This window comes from Eschrichtius robustus, chromosome 21 (genome assembly GCF_028021215.1).
Source record: "Eschrichtius robustus isolate mEscRob2 chromosome 21, mEscRob2.pri, whole genome shotgun sequence".
NCBI classification, from domain to species: Eukaryota; Metazoa; Chordata; class Mammalia; order Artiodactyla; family Eschrichtiidae; genus Eschrichtius; species Eschrichtius robustus.
The window spans coordinates 24,220,649-24,244,606 of record NC_090844.1 but is presented as its reverse complement, the minus strand read 5'-3'; the positions used below and the strand labels follow the sequence as shown (position 1 = coordinate 24,244,606).

Genomic DNA, 23,958 nt, shown 5'->3' with positions numbered 1-23,958 from the left:
AAGAAACTTATTTTTATCTTTGCAGCATTATGGATCCAAGTCTCTTGAGAGAACGGGAGCTGTTTAAAAAACGAGCTCTTTCCACTCCTGTAGTAGAAAAACGTTCTGTATCTTCTGAGTCATCTTCATCATCATCAAAGAGGAAGAAAGCGAAGCTAGAACATGGAGGATCATCAGGCTCCAAACAAAATTCTGGTTAGTAGAATTGACTCTTTAGGACTGTTCAGCTTTTATTTTTCGGGAAACCATTTAGTTCATCATTCATATTGTTTGTTAGGTACTTTGTTAAGTATAAGGGTTGGGATGATGAGAATTTTTTGCTCTTAGGATGTTAATAGTTGTTTTGTAGTTAGAATTTAGGTTATTATCTTTAAGAAAAAAAAAAAAAACACTTCACTGAGGTTTAATTTCTGTACTGTACCGTTCACTCGTTTTAAGGGTATAATTCGAAGATTTTTAGTAAGTTTACAGAGTTGTGCAACAACTATTACTACAATTGAATTTTTGTTCCCACCTCAGCCTCTGATAATTAATAATCTACTTCTGTCTCTATATATTTGCCTTTTCTGGACATTTCCTATAAATGGAATTGTACAATATGTGTTCTTCAGTATGTGGCTTCTTTTACCTGGCATCTGTTGAGATGATAATGTTGTTCTTGTTCTTTGTTAATATGGTATATTACATTAACGGATTTTCAGATGTTAAACCAACCTTGCATTCTTGGAATAAATCCTACTTGGTCATGGTGTGTAATCCTTTGTTGTGGGATTCAGTTTGCTGACATTTTGTCCAGGATTTATCCATGTTGTAGCATGTATCAGTATTTCATTCCATTTTATTGCTGAAGAGTAATCCATTGTATGATATATATACCAAAATTTGTTTATCTGTTCACCAGTTAATGGACATTTGGATTATTTCCACTTTTTGGCTATTACGAATAGTGCTGCTGGGAACATTCACGTACAAGTCTTTGTATGGACATGTGTTTTTTCCCTCTTGGATAGAATTCCACCTAAGAGTGGAATTTCTTGGTCATGTGGTAAATTTATGTTTAATTTTTTAAGAAACTACCAAAATGGCTGTACCATTGTACATTTTCACCATCAATGCATGTGGGTTCCATTTTTTTTCCTTATTCTTGCCAACACGTGTTATTCCTTGTCATTTTGATTGTAGCCATTCTGGTGGGTGTGAGGTGGTATCATTGTGGTCTTAATGTGCAGTACCCTAATGACTAATTATGTTGAACATCATTTCATGTGTTATTGATCATGTGTCTTTTGGTGAAATGCCTATTCAGTTTTTTTGCCCATTTGAAAAAATTGGGTTGTCTTCTTCCTACTGATTTGTAAGAGTTCTTTATATATTCTGGGTACAGTTTCTTGATCCAATATCACCTGTGTTCTTGGTGTCATATTTAAGAAATCTTTGCCTTAACCCAAGGTCATAAAAAATTCCTCCTGTGGTTTCTTCTAAGAGTTTTATAGTTTTAGCTCTTAGATTTAGGTCTGTGATATGTTTGAGTTGATTTTTTTATGTATGGTTTAACATAAGGGTGTAAATTCATCTTTTTGTGTGTGGTTATTCAGTTGTCCCTGCACCATTTCTTGAAAAAACTTTCTTTTCCCCATTGACTTGCATTGGCATCATTGTGGAATATCAGTTGACTACAAATGAGAGTTTTTTTCTGGAATCTAAATTAGGTTCCGTTGACTCATATGTCTGTCCTTATGCCAGTACGATATTCTCTTGATTGCTGTAGCATTCTAGTGGCATTTTGAAATTGGGAAGTGTGGAAGTGTAAGTCCTTCAGTTTTGTTCTTTTTTTCAAAGTTGTTTTGGTTTTTTCTGGAGCCTTTGCATTTCCATATAAATTTTAGGATCATCTTGTCAGGTCTCATCTGTAAAAGAGCCAGCTGTGATTTTGATAGGGATTGCATTGAGAATTGCTGTCTTAACAATATTAAGTCTTTCAGTCAATTAACATGGCTATCTTTTCATTTTTTTAGGTTTCTAATTTCTTTCAACAATGTTTTGTAGTTTTTAAAGTATGTCTTGCTTTGTTAAATTCTAAATATTTTATTCTTTTTGATATTGTGAATGAAATTGTTTTCTTAATTTGATATTTGGATTGTTAATTGCTAGTATATGGAAACAGTAGATTTTTGTACACTGATCTCAAACTCTGCAACCTTGCTGAACTCATTATTTCTAGTTTTTTGTGTGGATCTTTTAGGATTATCTATATGTAAGATTTTGTCACCTGTGAATAAGAACAGTTTTACTTCACCTTGCCAATATGAATGCCTTTTGTTTCTTTTTCTTGACTGTTAGTATTGGCTAGTAATAGAAGTAGTGAGTGTGAATATCTTTCGCTTGTTCCTATCTTAGGGGGAAAGCATTCAGTCTTTCACTATTATGTATGTTAGCTGCAGGGTTTTTGTAGGTGCCCTTTATCAGGAATTCCCCTCTGTTTTTAGTTTGTTGAGAGCTTTTAATACAAATGGGTAGTGGATGTTGTTAAATGCTTTTTCTGCATCTATTGAGGTAATCATGTTTGTTCTTGTTTTTTATTAATATGGTATATTACATTAATTTGTTTTCAGATGTTAAACCAACCTTATATTCTTGGAATAAATCCTACTTGGTCATGGTGTGTAATCCTTTTTATTTGTTGTGGGGTTCACTTTGCTGAATAATCTACTTCTGTAATATTTTGTACAGAATTTTTGCTGATATTTTGTACAGGATTTTTGTATCTGTACTCGTGAGGAATATGGTCTGTAGTTTTCTTTTCTTGTGCTGATTGGGGTATTTCTGGCCTCAAACGATTTGTGAAGTATTTCCTTTTCCTCTGTTTTCTGGAAAGGTTTGTGAAGGTTTGATATAAATTTCTCCTTAAATATTCGATAGAATTCATTAGGGAAGCCATTTGGGCCTGAGCTTTACTTTGTGGGATGCTCTTGGTTGAAATTTCTTCTTATAGATCTATTCAGATTTTCTATTTCTTCTTGAGTTAATTTGGTAGTTTGTCTTTTTAGGGGTTTGTCCATGTCATCATCTACATTGTCCAAAGTTTTTTAGAATATTTGCTTTTGATTTCTATAAGGTCAATAGTGATATCCCTCCCTTCTTTCATTTCTGATTTTAGGAATTTTTTGTTTGTTTATTTGTTTTTGTTTTGTTTTTTGGTTAGTCCAGTTTAAAGGTTTGCCAATTTTGTTGATCTTTTAAAAAAAGCAACTCTTTGTTTCACTGACATATCTGTTTTTCTGGTTTTTAAAAATTTCATCTATTTCCACTTTAGCATTTATTATTTCCTTCCTTCTGCTTATTTTGGGTTTAGTTTACTCTTAGGCTATTATCTTTTCGACAGCTAGGTCAGTGCAACTTAATTCGCAACAGAAATTATTTACCTCCTTCAAAGTGTAGCAGTGTAATCTTTATTGATGTCATCTTGTTAGATGTTCTTCAAGCTGTTTTACTGGTGTTAAAGCAGAGCCAGTCTTTCTATCAAAGGAGGTTTATCATTCTTGTTAGCACGTGCATTAGGTTTGATTATCTCTCATTACAATGAAATTTACATGAATTCATAATAAAGTTTTACAAATTGTTTTAAACATTAACAGAGACCTGCTCTTAGACCTGGTCTCTTTGATCTGCTTAAGAATATCTTTGCTCCAAAATCTCAGTGGCTTAAAACAACAAAGTTTTGTTTCTCTTTCATACCACATGTTTATCATGTGTTGGCAGGGGTCTTAGCTCATTACAGTCACTCAAGGACCCAAGCTGATAGAGTAGCTGATATTTCAAATGTTGTTGGTTTTGTTTCAATGCCCGAGGGAAAGAGAACTCTGGAAGATCTTGCCTGGCAGTTAAATGCTGTGGTCTGGAGGTGATTACACATCAATTCCTCGCACATCTCATTAGCCAGAGCTAGTCACAGGGCTGTACCCAGCCAGTTCCATGTGCTCAGAAAGGGGGGAGCTGGAAATACTGGGTGTAAACACTAAAGACTACCATACCACCCTAGCTCGGGGCACTACCATTGGATTGCCCAGTCAGCTGCTTGTCAGGTCTCCTGGTTTAGCTTCCCTACTGGCCATTCTCTGTACAACAGTCAGTGATTTTTCTAATCATGAATCTGATGATGTCATTCTCTGCTTAAGGCTGATCATTGCTTTTCAGACAAAGCCCACCTTTTCCTGCAGCCTACATGCTGTACTTGATCTTGTCCCCCTTATCTTTTGTGCCCATATCTCACTTTTCTCCTTGTACTCTGTCCTAGTGATACTGGCTTGTAGCTCCTCTAACATGCTTCACTCTCTTGCCTCTTGGCCTTTGCTCATATTATTTCCTCTTCCTGGAACGTTCTTTCTTACCTCCTTCCCTCTTTCCTTTGGTTAACTCCTATTCCTCTTCTAGGTTTCAGCTTTAAAGTCATTCCCACTTTCCAATTTGTGTTTATTGCTTAGCCTTTGAATTCCCAGAGCACTCCCTGTTTCTGACAAAGCTATTGTGTGCCACTGTAATTGCCTGATTACTTGTTTGCCATTGTAACCTAATCCCTCACACATGGAAGCACTCAGTACATATCGGTTAAATGGCTAAATAGATTACAGGGTAGGGTAGGGAAAAGGTAGTGTATGTTATCAAAAAATCTAGTTATTAAAGGACCTGTATGCTTCCCATCTATGGCAAGGACCCCAAAGTTTTCCATTTATGAAAATGTGGTTTTAACAAGTGCTCAGAGTAGCTCTTGGTTACCAGAATATTTTGTATACCTAAGTTCCACAAGTCCTTTGAAAGTTGGTTATGTTATTTGTGTTTGTTTCTAATGTTAAAAGAAAAATATAAAAACATTGTGTGGAAAAGCGATTTCAGACTGGCATGTAGGGCTCTCTAAGTTGAAAATGACAGATACTTATTTTTCACTTCCCATATCAAGTATTTTCTGTTTTGCCATAATTTTCAGTTGCTTCTTAATGTTGATGAGACACATTTAGTTAAGTGCTGTTACTTCCAATTATTTTGTTATTTTGGGTAATGCTATTGTAAACATCTTTGTATCTTCAGTTTTTTCTTTTGAAGTAATTTCTCAGACTAAATTTCCAGGAGTGACATTTCTGGTCTAAGGGCAGTTATAGTGATCTGAATCAGGTTAAAAGCATACTTTGGTTTGTTCATGGGTAGTAGCAAAATAGTGTCAGGGCTATAAAATATAATACTGTACAGGCTTTGGCATTCCAAGAAATAAGATTGCCATATTTCTTAACAGGTGTTAAGTGGTCCTAGCTTTTGACTTGCTTTTGACTTTTTTGGCAGTCTTTTTTTTTTGCCACACTGCGCAGCTTTCGGGATCTTAATTCCCGGACCAGGGATTGAACCCGGGTCCTGGCAGTGAAATCGCCCAGTCCTAACTACTGAACCGCCAGGGAATTACCTGGCAGTCTTTTTGCATTGGGTATCTTAGGCCTTGGGAGTGTGAATGCGAGAGGCATAATGAAAGAACAAGCTCAAGAAATGCAATTTAGGGGGCATGCGAGGAAGTTTGAGCTTAACAACAGCTCATCTTAAGCCATGTATTTCTTACTAAACAGTAAGTCAGTTTTTTTTTTTTTTAAATTGATTAGTTCTGTAATTTTTTTTTTCCTAAATAAATTTATTTATTTATTTATTTACTTTTGGCTGTGTTGGGTCTTCGATTCTGTGTGAGGGCTTTCTCTAGTTGCGGCGAGCGGGGGCCACTCTTCATGGCTGTGCGCGGGCCTCTCACTGTTGCGGCCTCTCGTTGCGGAGCACAGGCTCCAGACGCGCAGGCTCAGTAGTTGTGGCTCACAGGCCCAGTTGCTCCACGGCATGTGGGATCCTCCCAGACCAGGGCTCGAACCCATGTCCCCTGCATTGGCAGGCGGATTCCCAGCCACTGCACCACCAGGGAAGCCCAGTAAGTCAGTTTTATGAAAAGTTTATGCAAGTGTCCTTGTGACCTTGCTGAGTATTTTGCGTCTTTTTTTTCACACTAATCCTACATAAAACTTAAATCTTTAAAAATGTTTAAGTTGTCTTCAATAAACTAGAAAGTATTGCTTCTTAGTAAGTAGGGACTTACGTATAAGTGGGAATATTTTACTTTGGATTTAGATAAGTACTTTAAGTAGCATTTTAATTACCAAAATATATGAAGGATAGTACTCTGTTTTTTAGTTCACATGGTTTGTTTAGGAATGTTATTTTGGGATCATTAGCCTTTCTTTTGGTTTCCAGTTCACTTTTTAATGCCTAGTATTGAGTTCTAGGAATCTTTTATCTAGTTTTTGAAGTGTTATTTTAAATAGATTGGTAAATTATTCACATTTGTGAAAGTTTTACTGTGTATTTAATGAAATCGATACACACAAAACGTGCATATTTAACTTGTTTTTCCCTTCTAGTAGAAATCTTTTAATTATTCATAGTCAATTTTGTAATAACAGTTGACCTCAGAAATTTTTCTTTCTCAGTAATTGACGGCTGTTTTCAGAGCTTTTGTTCATCTTATGTAGAGTACTAGACCACTTCAGTTTCACGTTTTCTGATGTTGTCCATCATACTTCTAAGAGGGTTCGGTTCATTTTTCAAGTCTTTCACAGTTTTGTTTTTTACACAGCAGCAGCAGTCAAGCACTTCATAAAGGAAAGCCAGCACCACTAAAGATACCACTGTAAATATAAATAAAAGCAGAATGACAAAGCAGGCAGTGTTCCAGTTATCATGGAAAGGGTAAATTTTTTGAACTTGAAAACCAAGGTACTGATAAACAGATGTAGTTGTTTCATTCCAGAAGCTGGAGCTCTGGGAGGCCATTCTTAGAGATTCCACTTCTTATATTGCTTGTTGGAATCTGTAGAAAGGTAGAAAATGAATATATGTAACCAAACTCTACCGATTGGTCAATTCAGATGTCAGTTTCTAAGATTTGTTAGTAAATTTATATAGGCTGCATGAGTCTTCCTTATTTTCTGTCAGAATTAATGCCTGAATGGTATTCTTTAATTTTTTCGATATCTATGCAGTGTACTCTGTAAACCATAGTATGTATTTTTTAATGTATATCATTTGTTAGACAAATATTTATGATCAAGATTCATATACAGAAATTAACTGCTAATGGAGGGAGAAAAAAGGCAGCTGAATTGGTTTAAAATTTGATTAAAGCAGTGGGCAGAGAGCTGTTATCTACAAAAAAATCTTAGCATTTTACAGTTGTGTTCTTCAAACTTTCTGCAGAAAAGCTTTTCCCGTTACCCTTGTGGATCCTTCTCACCTTCTTGGTTCAGTGTATTTCTGTCTATTTCCACTCCTTTAAACTTCCAGGACAGGTGATCTGAATCAGGAAATAATGGCTGAGTGAAAAATAGTAGAGAAAGAAAATCCAAATAATGACAGTTTTCAGAATAAGGATAATACAGTTTTAGATTAAAGTTGCCTATGAAGAGACCTTAATCTTAGGATTTTTTTTGGTATGTATATGATAGTCTTATATGTTTCATAATACCTAAATGACCTATGGACAGGAATATTAAAAAAAAAACAGGCAAATTCAGCATCCCAGAGGTATGTATTATTAAATTATTATTCCATTTCACAAAATTAGCCAGTGAGTTAAAGTTTCACTGTTCTTGCATTAAGCTTTGCTCTTGTTGACCTGATACTTGTTGGGCCTTAAATGGGACTGTAAGGATTGAAGATCTGATAGTATTAAAAATAATAAATGACTTTATTATCTTAATCATTCAAAAATATCTTTTTAAGGGGACTTCTCTGGTGGTCCAGTGGTAAAGAATCCACCTTCCAATGCAGGGGACGCGGGTTCAATCTCTGGTCGGGGAACTAAGATTCCCACATGCCGCAGGGCTACTGAGCCCGCGTGCCTCAACTACTGAGCCCATGCGCCTCAACTAGAGAGCCCACGTGCCACAAACTGCAGAGCCCACGTGTTCTGGAGCCTGCATGCCACAACTAGAGAGAGAAAGCCTGAACGCCACAACTAGAGAGAAGCCCACATGCCACAGTGAAGATCCCGCGTGCTGCAACTAAGACCTGACCCAGTCAAAAATAAATAAGTAAACAAAAACCCCAAAAATATCTCTTTAAGCTTTTTGAAAAAATTATAAAATACCTATATACTAAGAAACTTTTTGAAATGAGAGGAAAAAACCCCATAGTTCCACTTCCCTAATTCAGTGACTGTTGTCAGTTTGTGTGCTTGCTTTTACGAAAGAAATGAATTATTTTGCGTAATTTTTTTTGCTACATAGTTGTACATAGACTTTCATTCTTGTAAACAAATGTTTATTGATTACCTACTGTGTAACAAATACTTTTTAAAAAAATATTTATTTATTTATTTGGCTGCGCTGGGTCTTAGTTGTAGCACGCAGGATCTTTGTTGGGTACATGGGATCTTTAGTTGCGGCATGCAGGATCTTTAGTTGCGGCACGTGGGATCTTTTAGTTGCGGCATGTGGGCTCTTAGTTGTGGTATGTGGGATCTAGTTCCCTGACCAGGGATTGAACCCGGGCCCCCTGCGTTGGGAGTGTGGAGTCTTAACTGCTGGACCACCAGGGAAGTCCCAACAAATACTTTTCTAAGTGCTGGAGATAACTTGTGTGTGAGAGTATGTTTCATTTATAGAAAATTTCAAGGTAGTACAGAAGTATAAGAGTATAGTAAACACCCATGTGCTTATAACACAGCTTCATCAATTCTTGGCCAGTCTGTATCTCTACTCACTTCCATTCCATGGATTATTTTGAGGCAAATCCCAGACATCATGTCACTTCATCTAGGAATATTTCAGTATATATCTCTTAAAAGGTGAGGACTCTGTTTTTAAATATAACCACAATATCATTTTCACACCAAAAAAGATTAAAAACTGACTTAAAACCCCCCACACATAACAATATAATTCCTTCAATTTCTGTTTTCTTTATAAATATAATTTTAAAACTTTGGGGTTAATAAACTAATATTTTTCTAAGGGTTTTTTTTTCTTTTTTCTTTAAATCTGATTTGCGTGGCGGATCATCTCACTTCTTTGGTTGGACTTGGTCCCTTCCTTTTTTCCTTCATATATTTTGAAGGTTAAACTGATGATCTGAGGCCAAAAGTAAAGGCTTAAATTCATTTTTTCTTGTTGGATTTAAGAATCCATTTATGGTGCTTGGTCACCCTTCATCTTGAAATGAGGGACAAGAGACTAATGGACAGTAATTGAATTAATTGCTTCTGTTCTGGGACATACAAAAATGCATTGTCTGGAACACAGGTATTTGAGTAACTTCCCATTACATTACAGTATTTCAAACTATGTCAAGAGACCCAGCCTTGCAAAGTTACTCTTTTATCTTTTGAATTTTTCTCTTCCAAGCACACCCTTATAGAAAGCAGGCTGCTGCGTTGTACAGCTCTGGGGAGCACCAGTCATGTTTTGTTGTGGGGTGGGTGCCATTCAGGTAGAATACAGTGTAAATTGGGCTTGTGCAGTGTGGAGTCCTGGTAGGCTGCCCCTCCACCTCTGCATTGTTGCCGCCTCTGAACTTAACCACCTTTTACACAAATAGTCAAGTAACCTATAGAAACTAACTCAAACGGAGACAAAAGTTAAGTCCTTTTTGACCCAGGCTTGCTGATAGAGTAGTGTCATGAATGCATGTGCACAGACACACAAATGCCTGAAAAATGTTCAGCTTTGGAACTCCTGTAGGATTTTTAGCACTGCTAAAATGCAGATACTCCTGGGAGGGGTAACAAACATTGTTACAATTATTCTTACTTCAGTGTGAATGAGTTTCAGGTGCTTTTAAAAAAGCAGAGCTAATAGAGGAGAGGGAGAGGAAGAAGATTAGGACCTTGGTGAAACGGGGGGATCGTGTGACTTATGTGGGCAGGTAAAGAACAGGAAGAATTTCTTGAGGGTCTGTCTAATAACTTTACCTTGGCTAACCTAGCCCTCTCCAGCACTGATGAAAGTATTCCTTAGACTTTCTGTTAAGGCCTTTCAGGTTGATTCCTTTTTAAAATTTGGGAATTTCTTTTGAAGATTTCTCTTCTAAATCTGGCATTAGAACTGATTGCAGGGGAAACAATGGTAGGGGAGGGAGGAGAGAGTAGAGTGAGGTAATTTCCACATTATGCCTCTGAAATTAATCTACCATATTAATTAATGTTAATTTAAACTGCTATTTCATGATTGATATCAAAAATATCATTATAGCAATTTAAAATAAAAATTAAAAGCATCACCTGTGGACTTCCCTGGTGGTGCAGTGGTTAAGAATCCGCCTGCCAATGCAGGTGACACGGGTTTGAGCCCTGGTCCGGGAAGATCCCACATCCTGCGGAGCAACTAAGCCCGTGTGCCACAACTACTGAAGCACGCGCACCTAGAGCCTGTGCTCCGCAAAAAGAGAAGCCACCGCAGTGAGAAGCCCGCGCACCGCAACAAAGAGTAGCCCCCGCTCGCCGCAACTAGAGAAAGCCCGCACGCAGCAACGAAGACCCAACGCAGCCAAAAATAATAAATAAATAAAATAAATAAATTAAAAAAAAAAGCATCACCTATAATCTTATCTCTCTAACATATCAAACTTGTAATTTTTTTCTTTTATCCTAGACATTGGCTGTATAAATCTATAACTCATACCTGGTTGAAATTATACTGAATTTATTACTTTGTATTTTAATTTATTATGAGCAGGCCTTTTTATTTTTATTTATTTTAATATTTATTTCATTTATTGTTATTTTTATTTTTGGCTGTGTCGTGTCTTTGTGGCACATGGGCTTCTCTCTAATTGTGGTGTTCGGGTTTTCTCTTGTTGAGATGTGCGGGCTCAGTAGTTGTGGCATGCGGGATTAGTTGCCCCGCGGCATGTGGGATCTTAGTTCCCTGACCAGGGATCGAACCTGCGTCCCCTGCATTGGAAGGCAGATTCTTTACCACTGGACCACCAGGGAAGTCCCATAAGTAGGCCTTTTTAAATTTGTGGTGACTTCTTTTTTTTTTTTTTTTTTTTTTTTAGATTTATTGATTGATTGATTGATTGATTGCTATGTTGGGTCTTCGTTTCTGTGCGAGGGCTTTCTCTAGTTGCGGCGAGTGGGGGCCACTCTTCATCGCAGTGCGCAGGCCTCTCACTATCGTGGCCTCTCTTGTTGCGGAGCACAGGCTCCAGGCGCGCAGGCTCAGTAGTTGTGGCTCACGGGCCTAGCTGCTCCGCGGCATGTGGGAATCTTCCCAGACCAGGGCGCGAACCCGTGTCCCCTGCATTGGCAGGCAGATTCTCAACCACTGCGCCACCAGGGAAGCCCCGTGGTGACTTCTTAAGACTGGGGAGAAATTGTAAAGACTAATAATGTAAGTTACTGTTTCAAAATGAAATTTTAGAATGATTAGAAAGTTGGCTTAAGGAACTTTATATTCTATTTATTTTTGAGGTACAAGTGAACTGCTTAAAATTTTTTCAGGTCCCCTTGCTCCTAAAAAAATAGAGTGAGAGGGAGGGAGGGGGAGAGATGGGAAGGGAGAGATAAGGGGAGGCAAGAAGGGGGGCAGGCAGACAGACACACAACTAAATTCACTTACTTTGAAGTTAACTTGTACCCATCAATGAACTATTCTTCTGGTTAAATTAATGTATACTCACACAGTCGGATGTTAAGCATGAATGAGGTGACTGTAGTGACATGGAAAGATTTCTAGGATATGTTGTTAAGTAAACAAAGTGCAGGACAGTGTATAGAGGAAAAAGGGAAATAATATATATTTTTAGTTGCTTGTATCTGCACAAAAATCTTGGGGATATACAGAAATTAATAACAATCATTATTTGTGGGGTTGGTTGGAGAGTTGGAGAGTAGAGTCGGGAGACAGGGACGTGTGTGACACTTGTCAAGATGTACCTTGTTATAGTCCTTTGGTTTTTGAACCATTTGAATGTATTATTTATTCAAACCCAGAAGTATTCCTTGCCTTTGGTTTTTAATAATCTATTGTGTTTGGATTACTTCTAAAAAATTAGGATTAGTAAATTGTGACTTTGGTTAGACTGTGTACTTTATCCACACACAAATATGCTTATGATAATTATACTTGTGATAGTGACTGGATAGCAGTATGTGCCATTTCCAAGGGTATTTGTAAGTTTTGCTAGGAGCATCTAAGCAGTTTTCAGAAAGAGTATATATACATGTCAGGTTTATGTTGTGAATGATGACAGTTTGCCATTTGTGAGTGTGTTGATAACTGATGAGCATCTCAAAACATTCACTTTTTAGTTAGCTTCTGGGCATATCTGGAAAAAGTAAACCCTGTAATATAGATTCATTTTCCACCTTAAATTTAATGTGGTTTATTCTTTCAGAGTACGGTAGAGCTCTAATAATTCTGTGTGTTAAGTTTAGGATAAAATCTAAATCTTGCTTTGATGAATTAGACATAATTAGATACGTAGAAAGACATTTATCGTTAGGATTTTCTTGTATTTTGAGACTATTTTTGAAATTAAAATGTAAATTTATGTGAAGCAAATGCTGTAACATGCCTTACGAAAAGTGAGAGCAAACAGTAAAAAGTAGGAACAGTTTCATATATATAATTTTTAGTTTATTATTATTTTCTAATATATTCCCATCACCTATTTTTCCTCCCATTTTAAAAGGCCCTAGTGAAATATTTACAGGGATAGGACTTGGAACTGTTCTGGAACCTTGAATTGCCAGATCAGAATAAAATTATGCCTTTGCTCTATTTGTGGAAAAAGGCCTTGAATTGAATTCTCTAGTGCATTTAAGCATATCACTTTGAAATATGATCAATTAATCGTAATAGCCTTTATATATAGAACAACGCACCCAACGCTGGAACTTTCTGGCTTAGGCCATGTCTTTAGTCAGTTTGGCTAAACTGCAATGAGCCTCCATCTGTACTGACTATAGATATATTGCCAGTAAAATGTAGGCTGATTATAATGTTTAAAAAATGTGGGTGGTAGGAGTTTTTGTCTACAGTTTACCTGAAATTTGAGTTATGAGTTAACTGTTTTGTTTGACAAAGTTATTTTTATTTGATCTGAGACTTTTTTTTGAGCTCCCATACTTCGTATAGCAAGCAGGAATGTTTTCTAGGCAATTAACCACATTGTACCGAACTTGGAGAGATCTAATATCTTCTTACAGCAACCTTTGGGCTTTGTAAGGGATACTTTGCTCATGCTAGCAGAACACTGGTTAAGAAACAGAAGGAATAAAAATTATGAAAAAAAAAAACCCTTTAAAATTTAAAATAGATTTACCAGCAAAGAAAAGGACAGAAGTTGGATCTTTAGGTCAGTATATATAGGTAATATCCTGGAACTCTAGCATTTACTAAATAATTATTTTTTCATGCTTTAATATTGTAGAATTAGAAATTTGGTCAGCAGTTGAATAGTAATTTTTAGTAGGCATGAATGATTGCTGTTAGCTATGAAAGTAATCTTATTACCTTGAAGGGTACCCTCCTTCCTCCCATAACCAATTCTTCTTAGAGCATATTTTTATTTTAAAATTTAGTTTATCAAAATGACTTACTGTGTATTTATTTTAAGTTCAGTTTAAGAATAACTAACATTATATAGAAATAGTGTGATAAGTGTGTATTTTTGTGGCATATAAAAATGAAACACTGCTTAAGAAGGTTTTTATTTAATAGCATGATTTGTATGTTACAGTGATAGAGACTTTAAAATTTGACTGTAGGGAATTATTTTAATGAAAATGTATGAAAGCCTAAAGCTCTATAAATGGTCTCTTTGGTTACAGTATAATGCAGCCTACGTAATGGTACCTTTATGGTCTTTTTATTTTTATATACAAATCACAATGTGATAATTTATTGGCATTCTCTGCATCTACACTCAAAGTCAAATAAAATTTTGAATTATTTTCTCATATTCCTTAAAATACAGCAAACTTTCTTATAAATAACTGCTTTAAATTTGCACATATAATCAGAAAGCTTTAGTCCTGGATTTGCTTTTAGTCTAGATTTTTCTTTAAGAAAAATCCTTTGTTAAGACAGACCAAACCGCTGAAATGAAATAGCTCAGAGAAGATGAAATTTGCAAGTAACCTCTTAACATCACATGCATATGGCTTACTCTAAGGTCTGGATATAGATTAGGTTCATAGAAAATGTAATGATTTTCTGTTAAGGCACAGATGGTAAGGGTGCTTATCAAATAGCAAAGATAGTCTTCATATTTTCATAATAAAAATCCTACCAAACAATGAAATGAATACATTTTTTGGGGTCTTTAGTAGGAACAAAGCTTTCTGCTTCGTTTTTATGGTAAAATATTTATATTGTATCATAAGGACATGTATTATTAAATGAAAAGATCGTATAACCTACCTCTTGTCTGAAAGGCTGCAGTTGAAGCGATGGTATCCGTCTGTTTGTAATGCAGTCTAGTGCACAGCCAAGATGGAGCTGTGCTTCTATTGGTTGAACCACAATGCAGCTGACGGTTTCCTCTACGTGCATTTGCATTAAGTCCTGCCACCCTAGGAGTAAATCATTCATAAACTTGAATAGAGCCGTCTGGGTTCTCAACTGTCACCCCTTATTTTGGCCTTATTTTTTTTGTCTTTAAGCTAAATTTCTGCACAGGAATTTGTGAGTTAGTAACAAATTGATGATTCCATAGTGCTTAGCTGTAGGATTTCAGATCCTTCAGTGATTATTTCAGTGCTAGGGCTAGAAGATAATGTCGAGAGAGGCAGTAACCTGGGAAACAAACAGTCCAGGTTTACCAGCGTGGTGTTTCCTTCATGAAGTGTGCATAAGAGCTCCTAAATGATATTTTCTTTCTCTTCTTTCTAATACTTGTTATTTACATAAATCTTGCTCTCTGGAAGTGATTATTTCCATGTGGTGGTTTGATTTAGATGAAATTCTGAGGAAGAAGAAAGGAAATAAGGTTTTTATCTCTACTATTTGGGAGAAGGGTAAGTTTTGGTAGGTACACCACCTGTGTTAAAAAAGCAGTCTGTGAAAGTTAAGTTGCAAAAGAATCCTCAGTTGGATGTGTAGAGATAGAATGATTTTCTTATGGTGTATTAGAGTTGTGGTCTAAGCTTAACAGTCAAGGTTTTTATTTATGGGAGTGGCTACTAGAACAACAGCAGACTGGGTAAATGCTTGCTGTGCAGACTTATTTTTTAAAATTATGGATAATTGGCACATTTGTTTCTAGGGCCAATAAAGGGGTATGTGGAAACATTCTTATTATATTCATTCATTCAGTCAATTAATATTTATTGTTGACTGTGCCTGGCATTGAGTTAAACGCTGGAGGCCTTATGGTAAACAAAACTGTATGTGCTTCATGATTGACCATTTGCGTGGTGCTTATCCTTAGCATATTGTCCTTAACTGTTATTTATAGTCTTTCCAGCTAGTTGTTTATTTAGTAGTGTAGGATAAACGTAGTATTATTTTCCTAAAGTTAAACAAGAATTCCCTAAATATGCATTTATGAATTTCTGTACTGTGACAAAATATCCAGTTTGAGGTGGAATAACCTGTGTTAAATATTAGTTAATGATTCTTATACAAGACATATCAGAGTTTACAACTGGATTTGAATCTTTACTCTGCCACTTATTACTCTGAGCTTTCTTAGGTTTAAAATGAGACAGTAAAACCTCCTAAATAGGATTTTTGGGAGGGATTAAATGGGAAAATCATTTAGCACAGGTCTTGGCAATAGTAGGTGTTCAGTAAATGTTAGTTACTATTATCATTATGAGTTTCCCGAAACCTTGGGAAAATGAACCGTGTAGGAAGTATTTCATAATTGAAATAGTAAATGTGAAAACACACCTGTAAGGCATTCTTTGTTTTTTGGTTTTTTTTAGAATTTTGCCAAGGGAACAGAGTTTTATTATTTGTTTGTTTGTTTGTTTATTTATTTATGGCTGTGTTGGGTCTTAGCTGTGGCATGCAGGCTCTTCGTTGTGGCGCGTGGGCTTCTCTCTAGTTGTGGTGTGTGGGTTTTCTCTCTAGTGGTGGCATGCAGGCTCCAGAGCGTGTGGGCTCTGTAGTTTGTGGCACGTGGGCTTAGTTGCCCCACGGCATGTGGGAATCCTAGTTCTCTGACCAGGGATGGAACCCGAGTCCCCTGCATAGGAAGGGGGATTCTTTACCACTGGATCACCAAGGAAGTCCCCGTAAGGCATTCTTAATATTGCTGTTTTTGAAAACATAGTAAAGAAGGCTTTAATGTGTCAATTATTATATTATTAAAATTGTAACAGAGTTATTTTTAAAGGAAAATTGTGTATGAGGTCTCAAAAAATCATTCAGTAAAGCCTTTTCACTAACTGATCTCAAAGGAATATTATGTTGCCTTCTAGAAGCTGTTCCTGTGGATCTCTGACAGTTGTTACATTTGACTTGTTATTCTAATGCATTCTTTTATTTAAATTATTATTACCAAACTGGTGCCAGAAATGGACTCTCCCCCCTTTTATTTAACCTCTTCCTTTGTGGATCAGCCACATGGGAACTTTATAATATCTGATCTGATGCCTGGCTAATAAAATGTGTACTTCTGAAATGTCTTCCTGGTATTTACAGTGACTTTTTTTTTACTCTTCCTGCCTATGACTAATAGAATGCATTTGTGATGCAATGGTAGCATTAGGATTTCTGCCTGTAAATATGCAACAGAATGGTATATGTTCTGAACCAAATGATCTTTCTATGTAGATTGCTCCTTGTTTCATGCTGTCATCCTTTTTAAGTATCCATGTTTATGCAGTGGCAGTGCTTATGTGTGTGTGTTTTTTTTTTTTTTAACATCTTTATTGGAATATAATTGCTTTACAATGGTGTGTTAGTTTCTGCTCTATAACAAAGTGAATCAGCTATACATATACATATATCCCCATATCTCCTCCCTTTTGCGTCTCCCTCCCACCCTCCCTATCCCACCCCTCTAGGTGGTCACAGAGCACTGAGCTGATCTCCCTGTGCTATGCGGCTGCTTCCCACTAGCTATCTGTTTTACATTTGGTAGTATATATATGTCCATGCCACCCTCTCACTTTGTCCCAGCTTACCCTTCCCCCTCCCCGTGTCCTCAAATCCATTCTCTACATCTGCATCTTTATTCCTGTCCTGCCCCTAGGTTCTTCATAACCATTTTTTTTTTTAGATTCCGTATATATGTGTTAGCATACGGTATTTGTTTTTCTCTTTCTGACTTACTTTACTCTGTATGACAGACTCTAGGTCCATTCACCTCACTACAAATAACTCAATTTCGTTTCTTTTTATGGCTGAGTAATATTCCATTGTATATATGTGCCACATCTTCTTTATCCATTCATCTGTTGATGGACACTTCGGTAAAAATATGGAATGCTTCACAAATTTGTGTGTCATCCTTGCGCAGGGGCCATGCTAATCTTCTCTGTATTGTTCCAATTTTAGTATATGTGCTGCCAAAGCGAGCACAGTGCTTATTTTTTTAATTCCTAATATATCTTTAAAATTTCCCTTAAAATAGTTATCGTATCATACTTTTTATTAATTCCCATTAATCAATACCCATTTATTTTTTTTTAAGTTGATAAGCAGAAATTGATGTCATTGGTGATAAATTGAACTTTTTATCCCTTAGAAGTAATCCACTCACTTCTTATGGTTTTTAAGGTTGTTAGAAAAGCACTATGGATCAGATTGAGATTTGTATTGTCCTCTTGTTTAAAAAGCCTTGCTTTTAATTATGGTGGAAATCTAATCAGACTTAAGGAAAGGGTGAGATAAAGGTGCTTATAAAAGAAATGTATTTTGAATTATTTATACTTTGCTTCCATCCTTGGTGAGAAAATAGTTATTATGCATGCAAGGATTTTGAATTTGTCACCAAAATTTTATAGGGTAGAATTTACTAGATAGGAAGACTCCAAAACAAGAAATATTTTACCAGAGTTAAAATCATCTTAGTTGCTTAAAAGTCAGTAATCACATCTAATATGAAAATGTTATAATTGCTTTTTGAACCTCATTTTCAGATCATAGCAATGGATCATTTAACTTGAAAGCTCTATCAGGAAGCTCTGGATATAAGTTTGGTGTTCTTGCTAAGATTGTGAATTACATGAAGGTAAGTACTTTTCTCAACCAACAGAAATTCTGTTGACTTCTGGCAGAAGAAGGGGATTGGAATTTTCAGAAGTAAATTTGTATATACATGTCAAAATTTATCAAATTGTATGTTTCAATATGTGTCATTTATACCTATTATACCTCAAAACTGTAAAAAAAAAAAAAAAAAGATTTACTGCCTGAAGCCTTTTACATTATATCAAGTTAGCATTGCAGTGAGTCATCTAAGTGTATTTGATTTACATTACGTTACATTAGTTCAAGTACACAGTTTAAGCCCACCATTTCACTTAATAAAATTGTGCTCAGGCAGTAGATACAGTCACCTCTTAATCAGTCAATACGTGTTGACAAAACCAATGAGAAAATGGGAACGATTTACAGGATATTACTGCCATTGATGTGAGAAGTAAAAATCTACATAGTTCAGGCAGATGGTGGTGGTGGCTTTTCTACATCTTGGAGGAGAAAATTTGAGAATTACTGAGTGTCTCAGAAAAACTTTGACTCACAAACGAATTGGAGTTTAATGTTTGATGGGAGATTTAGTATTTTTTGAAGTAAATTTTGAAGTTTTTTTTAATAAATTTATTTATTTATTTTTGGCTGTGTTGGATCTTCGTTGCTGTGTGTGGGCTTCTCATTGTCGTGGCTTCTCTTGTTGCGGAGCACGGGCTCTAGGCGCGCACGCTTCAGTAGTTGTGGCATGTGGGCCCAGTACTTGTGGCTTGCGGGCTCTAGAGCTCAGGCTCCGTAGTTGTGGCGCATGGGCTTAGTGGCTCCGTGGCATGTGGGATCTTCCCGGGCCAGGGCTCGAACCCGTGTCCCTTGCATTGGCAGGCAGATTGTTAACCACTGTGCCACCAGGGAAGCCCCAATTTTGAAGTTTTGATGGTATGACATTTTGGCTTTACTAAGGATTCTGAACCCTAACTTAATTTATGAAAGTGAAATTTCATTTATAGCTAAAATGGCTAAGTGATTTCAGATTTACCCCCTTTGTCTGCCAAACTCTTATTCCCATTTAGTTACTAGTTGTAGCTCTTGAAAAAAAAGTCAAAGAAAGTACTGTATTTGTTATTATTTCAAATTTCAGCTATTCCTTAGTATATAAATCAAATTTTATGTGAAGTCTTTTCTTTTGTAATTTAAGAGACGCGGTGTCTGTCTAGCTATATCTGAAATCTGTGGTTTGTATTTGATTTCTGGTAGAAATGTGTTAGTTTATAATTTCTCATTATCAAATAATATACTCTGACACTTAGGCATTTACCTTTCATTCCATCCATCCATTCCCCCACGTGGTAAGCAATACTAAAACCTACTATCTGCTATTATGGCACGAATGGTATGAATACCCAGATGAAATGTATGCCCTCGAGGCTGTCAGTCTTTTGAGGGAGACTGACATTTAAATGTCATGTTTTTGCTACTCTACTAAAAACAGTTTTCATTTATCTAGAGACCCTTATTGCTTTGTTAATCTATGACAACTATCTTCAAATTTTTACTCATGTGTTCCCTGAAACAATTTTGAAAAACTGTGTGTCCCTTTGCACATATTTAAATTGATAAGTGTAATTTTTCAGCAAAAGGTTTTTTTTTAATTGAAGTATAGTTGATTTACAATGTTGTGTTAGTTTCAGGTGTACAGCAAAGTGATTCAGGTATACATATATGTATATTCTTTTTCAGATTCTTTTCCATTATAGGTTATTACAAGATATTGAATATAGTTCCCTGTGCTATACAGTAGGTCCTTGCTTATCTATTTTATATATAGTAGTGTGTAGCTGTTGATCCCAAACTCCTCAAACCTCCCCCCTTCCCCCTTTGGTAACCATAAGTTTGTTTTCTATGTCTGTGAGTCTATTTATGTTTTAACAAAAGTCTAAATAGTGACACAGGATGAAATTTCTGGCATATTGTAATATTTCAGTAAAATACAGCACTCTTAAATTTATCTAAGGGAATCTAAATGCCATTTTTTAAAAATATGAAAACAGACTTTAATGGTTGGAAATTTTAATTATTTTCCTTTCAACTTGTATGTCAGTTCTGTTACTCCCACTGAATTTTATCCTAATGTTATGTATTTTAGTGTTTGGAAATCTTCTGTTGATCATCTGTCAAACTCCTTTGTCACACTAATATGTATATAAATTGAAATTAGGAATGTTTTCCCTATAACCATAAGGCTCTAAATATTTTCTGGTTTGAGCTGTCATTATAATTACTATTACCAAATAGCTGATTAGAATAACATAAATATATTAAAATTTTGATTAAAGTTCACTTTGTATGTAATAGTTATGCAACAGAAATCCATTTTTAATGAAATAAATGGAGCTGTCTTATCTCTCCAGTGGTTCTTGTATCTGGAGATAATATATTATTTACTGATAGAATGAAACAGGATTTGGCACCAATTTCTGGTCTTATTTTGAGATCTTGTAGGTTTAAGTGCTGAGAAATAAATGTTCATATAAATAAGTTCATTCTAATAGAAATTTTGTGATAGCAAAACCTTCCAAGTTGTATGCCAGAAATTACGTGGTGATTTATCATCAAACATTTATCATTTGACAGTTCTGTTAGGTCCTTCTTCAGTTTTGTTGAAAGTAAAAGAATGGGAATCACCTAACTTGCCAGAGGATTTGTTACCTGGTCCTTAACCATCTAGTTTCTAGGAAGTGTATCAAAAAGGTTTTACCAAGACTCAGTAAATGTCTAATTATATCAGCTTCCTCTTCTTCCCCATATCGGTACTTTCGTTAATCTGATACATTCAGAAGCAGTTGAGAAAATAAAAATACTAGTTTCAACACACCTTTGCCAGTGCAATTTTTTTTGATGAAATACTTTTATCTTAGGTGTATAAGTATATTTTTGCCAAAACTGTCAGGTTGAAGGTTTAGCATACTCAGTTTATGGAAATTATTTTCTGGTTAACAAAGCTAGTCTCCATTGTCAGACCAACCAGATATACCAAACTTATTTTTTTATCATATTTTAAGTAATATAAAAATCACTGAGAAATATAGTATGGAATGAATACTAACAGTTACTACTAAGGTAGTTGAGATTAAAATTATAAGGATCAAAAAGAATGAATTTTTCCATTTTTATATAATTTAAAAAATAAATACGCAGTTTACCATCGTGTAACATTGCATCATTATAAATAATCAAATGTTTATGAAGCAAGGGTGTGTTAAACAGTGTGTTATTCCTTTTCTAAATGCGTGTGCTTGTATCTTCCATCTCTGATATTCAGCTTTTAGATATAAATAAAAGGGAATGATTCAGAAATAACTGTAGATTTTATCTTGGGGTGATTAATGAAGGGGAAGGATACCTATTGCTAAAAATGAATTGGTTTTACAGCTAACTATGACTTATTTTTTTAATAGGAGGTAGAAATATTAAATATTTAAAACGTAATGAGAATTGACTAATTAGAATGAAAATTTCATGATATGATTTGATAAAGTAGGTTTTAACTACCACATTGAATAATGCACCCTCGGTCTAAAACAGTTCCTATGCGGTTTTTGTCTATGGGTTTTATGTAGCATGATTTGAACATTTTGGTAGTCCGAGAAAATATTTGTTATATTTAAAAGAATCAGCCTCCTTTATTAATACTGCTTCAGTTCTTTAAATGTGCTTTTTCTTCTGGCTAATAAATATTCAAGGAATGGATTTTGAGAATTGCTGAAGAGAATTACTTATATGAAAATACCTGAAAAATTCTATATTTATCATTAGATACTTCTTACCAGCGTTCCCTTTATTTGGAGATTCTCCCTTAAGAGCGATGCATTCTTGGACAGTATGGCATGGAGGTGGGGTGTGTGGGGATGGAAGAGACAGAGTTGTTTAAAGGGAACAGCTCTCAATTGCCCACAAACTGTAGTTCATCAGAATTTAGAATGTCATAGCAAGGGCAAAAATATCCTATTTTTAACTCCTAGAAAAATATTTAGGACTGGAAGAGACAAGAAGCCCCATCTATAGTGGATAGTTTGATACCTTGATTTATCATTTATGAAGGCTTCCCCAAAACAATATTTTTTTGACCTGACCTTTTGTTTGAGTCCCTGGAGTTTAATATAGCTCCGGGCATTGCAGTATAAATTCTGGGTGGAGGTGAGAGTTATACCTTTTTTTTTTTTTTTTTTTTTTTGTGGAAAGGGGGCAGGCCTGTTTTGAAAGGGAAAGAGTACATTCGGAAGATGATCTGTAAACTGATTCTTGGAAAGTCTTCAGCTGCCCCTTGTGTACCCTTTTTGAAGAGCTGATAAAACCAAGAACTCAGAAAGAAAGGAAAAAGGCAACACAAAATACTCCTCATAGTTTATTCATTTACTGATGGAAGAGCTCTTTAATTGCTCAATGAGAATTATGTAGAAATTATATGGAGAAGGTTCAAGAGATACGGTTAGGTCCATATGGGACACTGCTCTAGTTCTAAGATGACAAATCAATGGTGCACTTTGTTTTTGGTGGAATGATTTTTCTCTTGATCTCACTATTATCCCTTTATGTGGTTGTGTCTCAGTTATGTAAAAAATCATGTTGAAAAATTTGGTTAGTTTGGTTTAGCCTAGCTCAGTGGTTCTCAATGTGTCATTCTCCAGCCAAAGGCATCAGCATCTCCCGGGAATTTGTAAGAAGTGCAAATTCTTGGGCCCCTTCCTAGATCTACTGATCTGAAACTCTGGGAGTGCAGCTCAGCAGTCTGTGTTTTCACAAGCCCTTCCTTCAGGTGATTCTGATGCACACCACTGTGCCACTTACATATGTTTTTTAACTTAATAGTTTGTCCTGGACATCTTTCCAAATTAGCACATAGGGAACATCTGTATTTTCTTTTTTTAACATCTGTATAGTAGCATAGATGTGCTGTAGTTTATTTGATCATTCCTCTATTGATGGCCACTTGAGTTGTTTCTAATACAACTTAGTGTTGTAATAGTTCTAATAGTACGTCTTAATACAACTAATGTTTCTAATTTTCCTTTTACAACAATGCGGCTTTTCTACTTTGTGGTTTATCTGTAAGGTAAATTCCTAGAAGCCGACTTGCTGGGTCAGGGGTTTCAATGCATTTATATTGCCAGATTCCCTCTGTAGGAGTTCCCTCTGTATCAATTTGCATTCTTACCAGCAGTGTGTGAGAGGGCCTGTTTCCTTACAGCCTCACCAATAGAGTTGTCCAACATGGAATTTTGCCGGTGTGATAAGAAATACCTTCGTGGAAGTTGAGTATCTTTTCCTATGTCTAAGGTCATTTGCATCTCTTTTTTTTGTGCTTTTTGTGTTCCTGTCATTGGGTCATTTTCTTGTTAGGTTTTTGGACCTGTTAAAATATTAGGAAGGCTAACTCCTTGTGATATGAATTGCAAATATTTTTTCTCAGTTTGTCATTTGATTTTATATAGCTACAAGTTTGAACTTGGTTCTGTATGATTTTATAGTCTATTCTCTTCATCACTATAATTGTACTGCCTTAAATAATACACATTCTGCATTCCTGAAAAGATTAATTTACTGGTAACTATTATTTAATGCAGCTAGCATTTTAAAACTGTCTTCCAGGGAATTCCCTTGCAGTCCAGTGGTTAAGACTCTGTCCTTTCACTGCTGAGGGCCTGGGTTCAATCCCTGGTCAGGGAAATAAAATCCCACAAGTTGCACAGCGTGCCCCCTGCCTCCCCGCCAAAAAAAATCATTAAAAAAA

At 35.8% G+C, this 23,958-nt stretch overlaps 2 protein-coding genes and 1 non-coding gene across 3 annotated transcripts in view; 1 reads left to right on the top strand and 2 right to left on the bottom strand.

Annotated features, from left to right (window-relative positions):
• GTF2E2 (general transcription factor IIE subunit 2) overlaps positions 1–23,958 on the top strand; it is a 62,183-nt gene that overhangs the window by 4,335 nt on the left and 33,890 nt on the right. The window contains exons 2-3 of the mRNA XM_068532223.1: positions 26–195; positions 18,119–18,210. Of these exons, the coding sequence (XP_068388324.1) occupies positions 30–195; positions 18,119–18,210 (258 nt within the window). The 5' untranslated portion in view covers positions 26–29. The remainder of the gene's footprint in view (positions 1–25; positions 196–18,118; positions 18,211–23,958) is intronic.
• On the bottom strand, positions 6,556–6,852 carry SMIM18 (small integral membrane protein 18). Its single transcript, XM_068531925.1, has one exon. It carries the CDS (start codon positions 6,850–6,852, stop codon positions 6,556–6,558), a length of 297 nt encoding a protein of 98 aa, XP_068388026.1.
• Positions 17,452–17,558, bottom strand: LOC137756141 (U6 spliceosomal RNA). The gene has a single exon (XR_011072195.1). It is a non-coding gene; the product is annotated as a U6 spliceosomal RNA (small nuclear RNA).